The sequence below is a fragment of the Danio aesculapii genome, chromosome 8 (genome assembly GCF_903798145.1).
Source record: "Danio aesculapii chromosome 8, fDanAes4.1, whole genome shotgun sequence".
Lineage (NCBI taxonomy): Eukaryota > Metazoa > Chordata > Actinopteri > Cypriniformes > Danionidae > Danio > Danio aesculapii.
Genome location: NC_079442.1, coordinates 34,346,111 through 34,361,211, shown reverse-complemented (window position 1 = coordinate 34,361,211; position 15,101 = coordinate 34,346,111). Strand labels below are relative to the sequence as shown.

General features: G+C 36.7%; 1 protein-coding gene across 1 annotated transcript in view; it reads right to left on the bottom strand.

The window, feature by feature from the left end:
• Positions 1-15,101, bottom strand: part of sema6bb (sema domain, transmembrane domain (TM), and cytoplasmic domain, (semaphorin) 6Bb) — a 248,061-nt gene that overhangs the window by 90,364 nt on the left and 142,596 nt on the right. Inside the window, 1 exon segment of the mRNA XM_056463809.1 lies at positions 238-336. Within this exon segment, the coding sequence (XP_056319784.1) occupies positions 238-336 (99 nt within the window).

Below are 15,101 nucleotides of genomic sequence, written 5' to 3'. Positions count from 1 at the left end.
ACAAAACAAAACAAAACAAAACAAAACAAAACAAAACAAAAAACAAAACAAAACAAAACAAAACAAAACAAAAAACAAAACAAAACAAAACAAAACAAAACAGAAAAAATGCAATGAGAAAAACAGACCTTAAATACACTGGGGTAATGAAAGACAAGAGGGTGTGGTGAGTATCCAAAATAAATAACTATTTCCAAAAGAAACCATTTTTCGTGTGTTTAAATATTTTGTACTCACAGTATAATTGGCACACAACGGATTGAAGGCGTTGGTCCCGCAGATAAACAATCCGCCCTGCCGGCTGAGCAGAACCTTCATGTAGTTTCGGCACTCGTCCTGAAAAACAACAACATGTGAGTAAGAAGAAAGTCATTTGTCTCCTAAATCAAACTCCAATGACATCACATTTCTCAGCACTTTTCAATTTTATTCCAAGGATTGTTTGCATCTGTGCAAACAATTCGCTTGGCAAAGCAGAGGCACGGAACAGTGAGTCATGGGGCTGAGGCTCACTGCGATTGAACACACATGTCTGAGCTCTGCACCTGTGAACGGCTTTAAGGGATGTGAAATAGAGACAGCTTATGTCATGTGCGGCCCCCCCACCGATGTACCCGGCGTGTGCCCGCCAGTGTGGCACCAGTTGATGGGCAGCAACCTGTGGGCAATGGGGCTACATGATCATAGCAGTGTTGAGGGATGGAGAGAGAGAGAGACAGAGGGGGAGCAGTGGGAGTGAGTGTTATTCCAGATGCTCACGTCCTCCACAGGGTTCTTGTTTTTCAGTCAAGAGGTGAGAGGGGAAATACTGTGTGTCAGAGAAATCCCTGCTCAGTCAATTACACATTCATTCATTCATTCATTCATTCATTCATTCATTCATTCATTCATTCATTCATTCATTCACTTATTGAACTAAAAATGTAAGATTTTGTTAATTAAAATATCCAAAAACCACTAGAACAGTGTTATATATTCAAACAATCAGACCTGTAAACAAAACCAGAACCCACCTCTTGTCTCCCCCATTTCACCACATGACAACCCAAAACATGATCAGTTCTGAGTGTGCCTCACACAAGTGAGTGGGTTTGACATGTAGAAAACACACTCTTTCATCTTTCTGACACTTTAATCGACATTTGCACCAGACACTTTCTTACAATCACTCAGTATTTAAAAAAATTCTGCATCTATGAAGTGTGCTTCACACAGGTGAGTGGGTTTGACAAACCACCTGTAGAAACATGCATTCATTCATTTTCTTTTTAACTTTGTTCCTTTATTAATCTGGGGTCACCACAGCAGAATGAACCGGCAACTTATTCAGCATATGTTTTACGCAGCATATGTTATCCAGCTGCAACCCATCACTGGGAAACATCCATACACTCCCATTTACACACATACACTACGGACAATTTAGGGTACCCAATTCACCTATAGCGCATGTGTTTGAACTTGTGGGGGAAACCGGAGCGCGCCAGGAGGAAACTCACTCAAACACGGGGAGAACATGCACCTGTAGAATCACTATCACATCTCTAAAATATAAAAAAAAACACTCCCCGCTTCCAAACTCTATTACATAATTCTCTTAATGGTTGACTATGGCATAATAAAAGCTCAGCTACTTTCCTGTCATGTCGCGCTCATCTCCCATCAGCAATTGCTTCAGCGCTCTTGTTTTAGTTCGACAGATTATTTGTCATGATAATAAGTTTTGAGTGTTTTATCTCATCCATGATCATGATTTCTGCAGGAAACAACTCCCATGATTCCACACTCAGTCACAATGTCATCAAACTGCTTGTTGTGAATACATGCCCTCTAGCAGAGAAAATTACATGCAGCGGCTAATTTTCTAATAATTTTCTGATAATTTTGTTTATTTAAACTGAAGGAAAGATTTAAGATTTCTTCTACTCTGTATGGTTTGTCAATTTACTGTAAACTGAAACTTTACTTTTTTATTACTGCAATACATTTTTTATAAAAGGAGACATATCATGAAAATCACACTACTTCCGTGTGCAATCAGGTCACAAGCCTAGAAACCATGAAATATAACAACCCATTAACTTTGTTTCTGTAATCTCTTCTATGCAACCATGTAAACAAAACGCTAAGATTTCACTCCTTTAGTAACAAAGGAAGGGGATCTTATTATACATTACTCACCACGGCAGGATTACAATATACATAGCAGAAAAACTAGTCATTTCAAACATTTAGACTGTGTGATATTTGTTTTTGTTGTTGTTTCTGGAGAGACAGACGAACAAAGGATTTACCTTCTTCTGGAAAGCAGCCAACCCAGTTTCATTCTGAAAGTGTACCTCTATATACATTTCTGGATGGCGCCAAACATGTCCCAGGAGCTACGATTTTTTTTTTTTTTTTTTGCAGTCTTTTGTTTTGCTTCCTGCTTCGCTACTGTTAGCTGCTTCCTGCTTCGCTACTGTTCGGACGTCTTTGCCTACTGCTCCGCTCTCTGCTCACTTGCTTTTATATCTTAAACCCTAATTTTAACTTGAGCCTATCAGCACAGTGCTCAAACGACACAGCTTGATGATCAGCATCGATTCTACAAACTTTCTGGAATATAGCTTTACTAACAAGAGGGGAATTATCGTCTAAACAATCCTCCCGCTACCAGCTATCAGCTGCTCACATTCCTGAGACGGGAAAACACGGCTGTGAAAATGCCTCTGGATCGGATTAATTCAGATTCTCACTGCTGTACAAACTGCCACAAACTTCTACAAAAGATTGCAGTTTTTTTCGCGAATTTACCAGAGGCCACTGTGTACTATTTTTTTGAGATTACAATTTTCTCCTGCGAGTGCTATTCGCAACCTCTGTTCTCACGTAAATCCACCAGAGGCCACTGTTAACTCACTAAACTTCCCTACTTCCCTAAACCCAACCAATAGTGCTTTCAAAAGCACAGATTGACCCACTTACTCACTGTCCTAAACCCAACCAACAGTTTTAAAAAGCAATCCAGAAAAAGAAAAGCCCTCATCTGATTTTTAAAACGTTTTCAGATTTTACTACATTTTCACCCTGTTATTTACTTATTTATTTTATTTTTTGGCTTCTGTTTTTGTCTTACCCGATTTCTCAAAACGCAGGGCTAAAATTTTTTCTCACATGCACCCAAGTAGCCGCAAAATTTGACAAGCTATAATAAATCATCTGTGGGGTATTCTGAGGGTATTCAAGCATTAAAAAAAAACTTAATCTGGTTCTGAACAAGTAAAAGGTAACAAAATGATGACAGTATTTACATTTTTGGTTAATCTATCACTTTAAATTATTTGTTTTATGTTTGAAGAGGGCAATGTTGCTTTTGGTTGATCTAAAGTATCACATTAAATGTTTTTTTTCATGAAATGTACAGAACAAAAAACCCTCAAACTGGTTTACAGTTAACAGTGGGTAAATGATGGCAGAAACTTCATTTTATACATGAACTATCCCTTTAAGTAGCTAAAATGACTTCCTTGATTCCTTTTATTAGTTTTTTTTTCTTAGTCATTTATTTTAATGATCATATTACCTCACCAATTCCAAAACAAAGCCCTTCCCGTGGCAACAAAGCTTAGAATGAGCCAGTGCAGAGAAATACAGATTCTCATAAACCTGTTACTGGTAACAGATCATGAACTAACAGCATATTAACTGATAGCAGAACATTAAATCACATACACGTCAGCCCACAATGCACTGCTGCGTTTATGAGCGTCTCTGTCTGACAGATGCTCTTCTTATCACACCGGTGTGGTGTGGTGTGTGTTGTTATCAGTTCAAGTCTGAACCCAATAACTCCATTCGTAAAAGCCATGGGATGAATTCCTCTAAGAGTCCAAGCACTTGGCTCAGCTCCGGGCCTGCAAAGCGATAGAACACAACTCGCGGATAAACAACAGGGGCCTTCTCGTCCTCCTCCATCTCCATCACCTGCTCTTTCCATTTCCATGCCCCCATTTCATATTTTCTAAGAGGCCTGATTCACTGACGCACTATTCATTAGTCCATTAGGGTCTCTCCAGTGCTCTGCTCCATCAGCTCTGTTTCACAAACACCTTCTCTTTACTCAGCCCTTTATTTTTCCTCCACCGCTGCCAGTCCAATTATCCCTTTATCCTTCCTCTGTGTCCTTCTCCAACCACTATATATAACCACTCCCGCAGCATTTCTTCTCCACATTGATTACAGTTGTAATTAATTTATTGGCATGGTTGTTGCCAAAGATCAAACAAACACAAGTTGACTGGAAGATATATGCTAAGATGCCAGTAGTAAAATAACATAAAAATATTAGTTCCCCTACACATGTACATACATTAAAAAATCATACTAAAATGAGGATGTTCATGTTTAATAAACAGTATATTATATAATGACAAAAGAAGTGATAGAAAAAAGAAGAGAAAAAGATGAAAAAGAAAATAAAACACCAGTTCACAAACACACACACAAATTGTGACACACCAATGAACTAATCACGAAACAAAACGAAATGAAACAAAACAAAAAACAACACAAAAAACAAAACAAAACAAAAAATGAAACAAAAAATAAAACTAAACAAAAATTAAACTAAAACAAAACAAAAAACAAAATAAAAAATGAAACAAAAACAAAACAAAACAAAACAAAAACAAAACAAAACTAAACAAAAAACAACACAATAAACTACACTAAACAAAAATGAAACAAAAAAAGAAACGAAACGAAATAAAACAAAACAAAACAAAAAAAAGAGACAAAACAAAGCAAAAAAATGAAACAAAAAAACAAAACAAAAAATGTAACAAAAAAACAAAGCAAAAAATTTAACAAAAAAACGAAACAAAAACTAAACGAAACAAACCAAAATGAAACCAATAAAAAACAAAACAAAACAAAAAAGGATACAAAACTTTTAACAAAACAAAAAACGAAACGAACCAAAACTAAACTAAACAAATCAAAAAACAAAACAAAAAATAAAACAAAACAAAAAATAAAATGAAACAAAACAAAATTAAACAAATCCAAGAATGGAACAAAAAAACAGAACAAAAAACTGAAACAAAAAAACAAAACAAAACACATAAAAATAAAATAAAATAATAAATATTAACTAAGTTTTGGTATTTTCAATAAACAGTACAAAATGAAATAAAACAAATGTAATATTCATTCATTCATTCATTCATATTCTTTTGGCTTAATCCCTTTATTAATCTGAGATCGCCACAGCGGTATGAACCGCCAACTAATCCAGCATATGTTTTACGCAGCGGATGCCCTTCCAGGTGCAACCCATTACTGGGAAACACCCATACACACTCATTCACACTCATACTCATACACTACAGTCAATTTTACCTTACCCAATTCACCTGTACCACATCTTTGGACTTGTGAGGGAAACCGGAGAACATGCAAACTCCACACAGAAATGCCAACTGACCCAGCCGAGGCTCGAACCAGCAACCTTCTTGTTGTGAGGCGAACGTGCTACCCACTGCACCACCGCGTCACCCACAAATGTAACAAATTTTAAAAAGTACGACAAAAAAATAAAATAAAATAAAAATAAAAACAAAATTTTGCTACTGTATGTTAAATAAACAGTATAACATCAAATACAAAAACAAATAATAAATAAAACATAGAAATATTAAATATTAAAAATGAAAAAGAAACAAAAATACTACAATAAAAATAATATACACATTCCTGAACACACATACAAAAGCAGTGCTATAAAAAATAAATAAAAATAAAGAATTACATAAAAAATAAACAAAAATAAAATAAAATAAACAAACCAAAAATATTCTCTCCCTAACACAAACACCAAAGCATATATAAAAGTATATATAAAATAAGATACTGCAGTAGCACTTTAAGAATATAACTACACTCAATTTAAATATGCAATAATGTTAAACAATACAATTTAATTCTGATGTAAAGACAACTGTTAAATACAGTCATGGCGTATCTTTAATATAGTTAATGTGTGTTCTGCAAAACTGTAAAAAAAAAGTCATGAAATTCGATAATAGTTTTTAATAATTGTGTGATTGCCACAGTTTTTCTCTCTCTTAACATTCTCCACACAACTTCAGGTCTGTTTTAGTTATACAACTGCTTAAAAAAATCCTCTTCTCCTTTCTCCATCCACCAGAACCTGCCATATTCGCTCATCTTGCAGGGCCTCAACTATCACTGCAAAAGCTCACTGATGGTGTCAAGTACTAAATTATTTACGCCAGGTCCCAGATCAGTTTACCACCCAAGCTTGAGTGTGTGTGTGAGAAGAGTAGTGAAGGGTGTTGTTTTCTGGCAGAGCTTTTCTCCAACAGATGCTGAGGCGAATGAGTGAATTCCTCCTTTCTCTTCTTTTGTTGAGTCTCTAGACACGATATTGACTTTAACGCTGCACATCTGCGCAGAGACTCCCCTACATTCCTGGAGCGCTGATAACTTCATATCTAAACACATGCTGTCGTAAAGACGGCCCACAACAACACCATAAAACATCCACGCAATCAGCTTCACAATGTGGCCAGGCCAGACAAGATAATATATATAAAAAACATTTATTTTGGTAATAAAGGTGCAGTTCATCCTAAAGTTCAAATTATGTCATTTCTTCACACTTCACTTGTTCCAAAACGGTTTGACTTTCTGTTGAACACAAAAGAAGATATTTTAAATAAAGCTGGAAACCTGTAACCATTTACTTTCAATATTTGCAGTATTTTAGATGTCAAACGTTACAGGTTTACAGTATTCTTCAAAATATCTTGAATATCTACCGGCTTTAGTTATTTTTAAAGAGCCCCCATTATATATTAAATATACACAAACACTACGGACAATTTAGCCTACCCAATTCACCTGTACCGCATGTCTTTGGACTGTGGGGGGAACCGGAGCACCCGGAGCACTACCTACTGCACCACTGCGTCGCCTACTATTATATTATTTTTATTTCAAAACTGCTTTATGTTGCCACAGCTATATCACCCTGCAGCCCAAGACCGGTTACTAACTGAAGTTAAGCAAGACTGAGTCTGGTCAGTACCTGGGTGGGAGACCACATAGGAAAACTAGGTTGCTGTTGGAAGTGGTGTTAGTGAGGCCAGCAGGGGGCGCTCAACCTGCAGTCTGTGTGAGTACTAATGCCCCAGTATAGTAAACGGGATGCTATACTGTCAGTAGGTGCCGTCTTTTGGATGACATGTTTAACCATGGTCCTGACTCTCTGTGGTCATTAAAAATCCCATGGCACTTCTTGTCAAAAAAAGAGTAGGGGTGTAGCCCCGGTGTCCTGGCCAAATTCCCTCCATTGGCCCTTACCCATTATGGCCTCTCAATCATCCCAATCCACTGAATTGGTTCTGTCATTGTCTCTACACTGCATCTATAGCTGTGGTGTGTTAAGCGCACGGGCGCCGTTGTCCTTTGGCTGCCGTCACATCATCCAAGTGGATGCTGCACACTGGTAGTGGAGTGGAGAGACCATACACAATAAATGCGCTATATAAATACACACTACTTACTTACTTATTTATTTTTATAATTTATTTTAATTTTAACTTTAGTTTTGGTAATGTGTGTATTTCTCCTTTCTCTTAGTTGACTATTAAAATCATTAATATTAAGCTTTGGTTTATTTTTACTTTAGTTTCAGTAAAGTAATATTATTTTATTATGTTGTTATTTACTAATGTCCAGATCTTAATTTTGTTCAATTCCAAATTTTAATAATTAATAATTAGTCATTCTAGTTTTGGTTGAGTTTTACTTTTAAACAATTTCTATTTAATATTCATTTCAGTTTTAGTAATTTATATCACTCACTTTTTTCTTTTAAAACATTCATTTTCATATCATTTTTAGTTTTAGTTTTAATAAATTCACATTTTTTTGTTGAGTTTTTTAAACTAAGTTAAAATTTTACTTTAAGTAAAACTATTACATTTTTGTTTGTAATTGAAATAACCATTACAACAGTCTCCTGCAACAGTCAACAAACAACTGTGTATATTACCAACGCAATCTCACGGCAATTCATAACTATTTGATTTAGTGGCTAATTCGTATCAATTTATACAATCTCAATCGTACAATTTAGTACGATTTTCTTATCCCCCAATGACAGTTGGGTTTAGGGTTGGGGTTTGGTGCCACACCTCCTATTTAAAACTGTGTGTTTTCGTGCGACTGAATTTATAAGAATTTGTACGAATTAGCCACTAAACTGGCAAAATGTAAAATACTGACGTTTCCTCGTGAGATCAGGCTGATATGACTCACATTTTTGCAATTAACATTCATTGGGTAGTGTATGAGAGCGTGTGTAAATGTGAGAGTGTATGGGTGTTTCCCAGAACTGGGTTGCGGCTGGAAAGGCATCCACTGCATAAAACAAATGTCAGAATAGGTGACGGTTCATTCCGCTGTGACGACCCCTGAAAAATAAGGGACTAAGTCGAAGGAAAATAAATGAATTAATAAATTTTCAAAACACGGAGCCTTTATCGAAAATGTCCAGTTCTCACTAAAATCTTGGACTTTGTTGTCCTTTATCGCTCAGAACTGCTTGCTGTGTGAATATCGCATCAAATGCTACAGCACGACCAACTAACTGGATCCTGCGCTGTTCTGCACATTTTTATCACCTGCCGGAGAGGAACTGAACTCACGGGTGTCCATTTAACCACTCCAGACACTGCTCCTCATAATAAAAAGGTCATATTTACAATAACCACAGCCAGCTCTCAGAAGTTTCCATTACATGCTCAACTGAGTCCGTTTCTCCAACCAAGAGAAATTCTGCAGGGATTTGAGAAGGAAGAAGAAAAAAAAGCGCAAGAAAGTTGGCAGGGCCCTCTTTTTCTCGCTTTCCCCTGGCAATATTGTCATCTCCAGAATCCTCTTTTGTAATTGCAGTGACAGCAGCCTCGGTCAGACAGCGACCACATTATCAGCAGGGGCTAAGTTAGTGCAAATCTGCAGAGAACACCAGGTTTGCTGTTGTGTTTGCGGTTGTGTAGGATGTGTAGTCTGGCTAGCATTGGGACGGAGACTAAGTGATGGACAAAAAGTGAGGAGAAAAACGCTTGGAGTTTAGTGTTTTTGCTGGAGGGCTAATCCACGCCTCCTCACATACTTTGACGCTGATGGCTGGTGAACACACTATGGGCTACTAGCATCAACATTGCAGGCCAGCTCAAGCAATCAAGTGATGCGAGTGAAAGGCAGAAGTAATCAGGACTAGGGGACAAAATGTTCACTAAAAATGTATTAATCTTTTACTAATAGACCTATCAGAGCAGACGCAAGCTAGCAACAAGACAGCAACTAAAAACATTAAGAATCAGAAATCAGATTCAGACCATTTTCAGATTCAAAATTCATTTTACGCTCAAGCCTGTTTATACTTCTGCGTTGAGTGATTGGCGTGACCCATGGCGCATGCTGTGCGTGTTGTCGTGCATTTGCACTTCTGCATGCTGTTTGCGTTGCTCTGCAATAACACTAGCTGGCAGTGAGGTTTTTATGTTCCTCTGTGTCGAGTTTCTTTGCTGGTGTTTTGTTTTTTCTGAACGCTACCTAATTGTACAAGTGGCTCAAACTCACTCATGCAGAACCGGCAGGCGTGCAACAACTTTAATCATAATCCATTTGGAGCTCCTTCACGAGACTTGACACTTGTAAATACTCACTCCAATGGGTTGTCACGGCTCTCTGTCCCACTCACACTCGTCAGCGCTACCAAGCTGACCAATCACAGAGCTTGCACTACGCGCTGTTGCAACGTGCATTGACATTTCTTGAGAGGTGCGCGTCAGCATCGGTGACAGCCACAGCAAGGGCGATGCATCCACATGCAGCCTGCGCTAGAGCATAGGCGTGCGCTTGACGCAGAAGTATAAATCAGCCTTCAGGTGTTTGTTTTATATTTGGCCTAGTGTTTCAATATTGAAATTAATCTATATTGATAGTATCTATATTGAAAGTACAGCATCTATACTGGAAAAATCTGAATTCATTTACAGTTTGGATCACTGTAAAAACTGATATGAATAAAAGTCACGACAACAAATCTTTTTATATTACTTATTTTATTATTTTATTCAGGTTTCAACTTTTTTTTAAGTTATAAAAAGTTAAACTTTTGTTTTTTAGTCTTTTTAATTTGAAATGACTAGACAATTTAATTCGATTTAAAAAAAAGATTAAAGCTGCTTAAATCTTTTTACTTTTAGATTCAGGATTCAGATTCACGCAATTCTATTACTGTTACAATTCAGAGCATATTTAGATTCAGAATTCACATTGGTTGACACTTTAATCTATCCATTTTTCAATTAAGAATTAATTTGGGATGCTATTAGATTCATGATTCAGATTTATGGCTATTATTTTAGGGTTACAATTTAGATTTAGAGCATTTTTTGATTCAGAATTCACAGTCATTTCTACTGTAAGTTGATCACTTTAATCCAATATTTAGTTTCATAATTCACATTAGTTATAAAGTTGTTCATGTTAGTCTATCAATATCAATCAGAATTCCTGTGCTGTTTTAGATTCGGGATTAACAATATAGATTCAGAGTTAGTCGTTTATATTGAGAATATAAAAATGTAATATCAACTGAGAAACCATATTTAGAATCAGAACATTTGACTTTAATTCAAAATCTGGATTAAGAGCAGTTCTTTTACAATCCCAGTTTACATTCAGAGGATTTTATGATTCAGATTCATGCTACTTGCTAAGTAAATCTATATTTAGATTCAGAATTTACATTCAGTTTGGCTCCTACAGATTTACTGTAGAACCTACATCCAGAGAGGCCCAATTATATTGAGAACATACAAATTCGACTTTAAATAAGAGTACATATTCAGAATTTAAGTTCAGAATGGTTCACTTTAAGAAACCATACAACAAGAAGGTATTTAAAATAAAATGTTTAAATTTGATTCAGCAGCATGGTGGCTCAGTGGTAAGCACTGTCACCTCACAGCAAGAAGGTCGCTGGTTCGAGTCCTGGCTGGGAGTTTGCATGCTCTTCCCATAATCGCGTGTTTCCTTCAGGTGCTCCGGTTTCGTCCAAAGACATGAGCTATAGGTAAAATGGATAAACAAAAATTGGCCGTAGTGTATGAGTGTGTGTGTGTATGAATGGGTGATTCCCAGTACTGGGTTGCGGCTGGAAGGGCTGGAACAGTTGGTGGTTCATTCTGCTGTGGCGACCCTTGATAAATAAGAGACTAAGTAGTCGAAGGAAAATGAATGAATAAATGAAATTTGATTCAGATATTTTATACCACTGTTACAGTTATGTATAAATATAAATATGCTCAGAATATACATAGAATTTTTTTTTATGATTCATTTGGATTTAGAATTCCAGTTAAGAGTGATGTTTTTTACACCCTGTCAGAGAATATACTGTAAATATTTCAAGAATTTCCCTTTGGTTCTTTGCGACTTATTATTCAGATTCAGAACTGTTCTTTAATATTCAGCAAATCAGAGCAGGTGTGTGTAATTGGAAGTACAGCTAGCCACATCAGCACATTGTCAGAGAAACAATCTGTCTAAGTGCTGTCAATCATAATGCGTCCAAAATTGGCACAGAATTTACATTCTGTATGTACTGGCTGCACCCCAATTGCTTTGCATTAAACCACTTCCATGCACCCGTCCCCGTGTGCATGTGTTTGTGAGCCTAGTCGCTTCTGACACTTGCCGTAAGAGAAGAGACTGCATCTGCATTCAACAGAGATCCAAAATGGCCTCCTGCAGATCCAGATGAAAGGGGCAGAGATGGGGAGATTGAATTTCCCTCTCAATTATAGCCGCGTGGCCTCTTAGATCAGCCATGCAGAAACATTTAATTACCAAAACCAATTACCTTAGTGGCAAATGTATCACGGTGACTAATGCGAGGACTCATGCAGGAGGACTAGAGGACGATGTGTATGAGTGTAACGCACGTGTGTCCACTCAGTGTGAGATCCTGAGCTCTGTTTAAGAGCTCGTCTCGTCTCTGCATGACCTCTCATGTTTGCAGACTTATTAACTCGAAGAGGGCAAATCTGCCTCTCTGCTTTTCCCTCCCAACAGTCTCAGCTGCTCTTAATCTTTCTCCATTATTTAAAATGTTTTAGCCCCAAAATGAAAGCTACTGAAATAACAAACAAATGTGCCAAATGTTGTCTGTGTCATTATTTATATTTCCTTTGTAAAATATGATAATAGAATATAATATTTTACTAAGAAATATGTAGACAAAAATACACTGTAAAAAAGCTGGGTTCCAGACAATTCCTTCATGTTGACCCAACAAAAATTTACTTAATAGTCTTTACAGATTTAAGTTGGTTGAACATAAAACAATTAAGTTGTCCCCAAAAAACAAGAATTGTGTGGTTTCAGCTCAGTTTAAATAAGTAGTTTGAACAAGCAGCCCAAATCATTTTTTAAATGTGATAAAATTTGCACAAAAATTACCGTACATTCAAAAAAATGTATAGTAAAGTTTTGGAATAAACCTGTTTTTAATCAAACTAAGTGTGAATTTTGCAAGTGTCAACACACTCTAAATTGGTTCAGAATGGTTCGGTTTAGAAGATCAGAACTGAATCAATGAACAAACTGTTTTTATAATCCAACACAATGTTTTAGCTGCTCAATTTTATAAGCCTTTTTGAACGATTCAATTACATGTAGGATTTAGGGCTCTATTTTAATGATCTACAGCACATAGTGCAAAAGCATTGAGGGCGTGTCCAAATCCACTTTTGCTAATTTAAGCACAGAAAAACACGGTCTGCGCCATGGCGGATGGTCTAACAGGGTTGTGCTTATTCTCTTAATGAGTTATGGGTGTGTTTGGAGCATAACGTGCATTAAACAATCAGAGTCTCATCTCCCATTTTAACGGACACTTTAGGAGTCAGTTGTGTCACGCCATGGCACATTTGCTATTTACATGGCAGACTTTGTAAATGGAAAAACTAAAAACTTCACTAGCGAGTAAACAGTTAAACAGACCATCTGCAGCTCGAGGATAAGAACGTGCCTCCTCTATTCGGCCTCTTTTTTTTCTCTTTACTTTACTTTTACTCTTTACTTTACTCCTTTACTTTAGTGGACAAGGAAATGGTGGAAACTCACTCCGCTGAGAACATCTATTAGCCTAAATATTTAATTTCGTTTGCTAAGAGCAAAGATTTGTTTCAAAACTATTTCTAAATTCAGTTCTAATTTCCAGAAAACGAATAAATGAGTTTTATACAAACACACGTCCTATTCTTATGCCCCATATAATGATGCATACGTTTCCAAAAACTGACAGTTGGACAAATCTTGTTTTTAAAAATAATATATAAATATGCATATAAAAATTATTATTAATAATAATAATAATAAATAAATAAATAAATAGCTAATGTTAATAACATTTTACAAATCCATATTGTCATTTAGACCAGCTTTTAGATGGTTAATGGCGCTCTTTATTTCAGTTCCTCAAAATAGCAATGCACCAACAATGCACCTTAACAAACCTCCTTTTTAGACCGGCACACCCATGAGTCCACAAAGTGGTACAAATAAATTTGCTATTTAAACAACGTGGAGCAAAACTTTAAAAAAATTAGGGTTGCGTTGGTCTGAAAATAGCAACAAATTGCGCAAAAAACATCTTGCGCCTTATTGCACTGGGTGTATGATAAGGCCCTAAGTCTTACATACATGACATTTTGCAAACTGTTTCAAATCAATGGCACTTCTTATAGAAATGTCAAAATGTGAATCTAAATTAACAAGAAAGACAACATCAAACAATAAACACAATACTAAAAAATAAAACTAACTTAAGCAAATGTGAAGATTTACAACTGAAACTCAGAGTGTGTTTTAAACTCTGAATTCAGATTTTGTGATTGTATGTTCTAAATTATTGAGCTTTTGAACATTTTATTCATTTCAGGTTATTCAGTTCATTTTTACTTCAGTTTTAGCTTCAGTGATTGTAATATTCATTCATTCGTTTTCCTTAGTCTCTGATTTATCAGGGGTCGCCACAGCGGAATGAACCGCTAACTATTCCAGCATATGTTTTACGCAGTGGATGCCCTTCCAGCCACAAATTGTAATATTATATACTATTACATTTCATTTAGATTCAGAATCCATTTGCCGTATAAATGCTTTAGACTCCGAATGCCTCATTTTTGTTAGATTAAAGAGAAGCAACGTTGGTGACCTGGACTGATTTGTTCACTGCACAATCCTCCTCAAAAGTTCATTCATTCAGTTGTTCCATGTAAGAAAGTAAACACATGTTTGCAACAACATGAGGTCAAGTAAATGATGGTAAAAGCAAATAAATGCCAGCAAGTTCAATTTCTGTTGAATCATCCCTGTAACATCTTTCCTGTCCACTGACTTTCTCCCTCTCTCACTGACCCCTTCACTCCTCCCATTCATGTTGGCCTTTCTCTCCATCCTTCCGTCCATCCCTAGGGCAGACAGGTGGGAGAGCGGCTCGCTTTCTCTCGTCGTTCTTTTTGTATGTCTCATCTCACTTGCTCTCTGCTGTGCTTTTGTCTTATGCTCTCTCACCCAGATTCAATGTCAGGTGTCACTTTCAGTGTTAAATAAGTCGTTTTCTCTTTTTCTCGCCTGGAGGGGATTAAGTCATCCTTCACTCTTCCCACACAGACACCTTTCAATAAAAAACTCCCTCAATGAAGTCAGAAAAAAAATACCCAACATTCCAGAAGATGAAGCAGAAAGGGTGTGTGAAAGGAAGATATGTGCAGTGGTCATGCGTGGGCAGCTGTGGGGACGCTGGCAGCTTTTGACACCGCTCTCTGTTTAGCAAGGGCACACGGCATAGAAAAATTACAGATTTTCTGCAAATTTGCCACAGGCAGCTCTTGTGATTGCACCTTAAGGGGCATAATAAATGTGACACACTGTATAAAGCCTTTAGAATGAGTATAAGGGAGACATTTAACAGTGTGTTGTTGGTATGCGTGTGTGTTAGTAGGGGTCAGGTT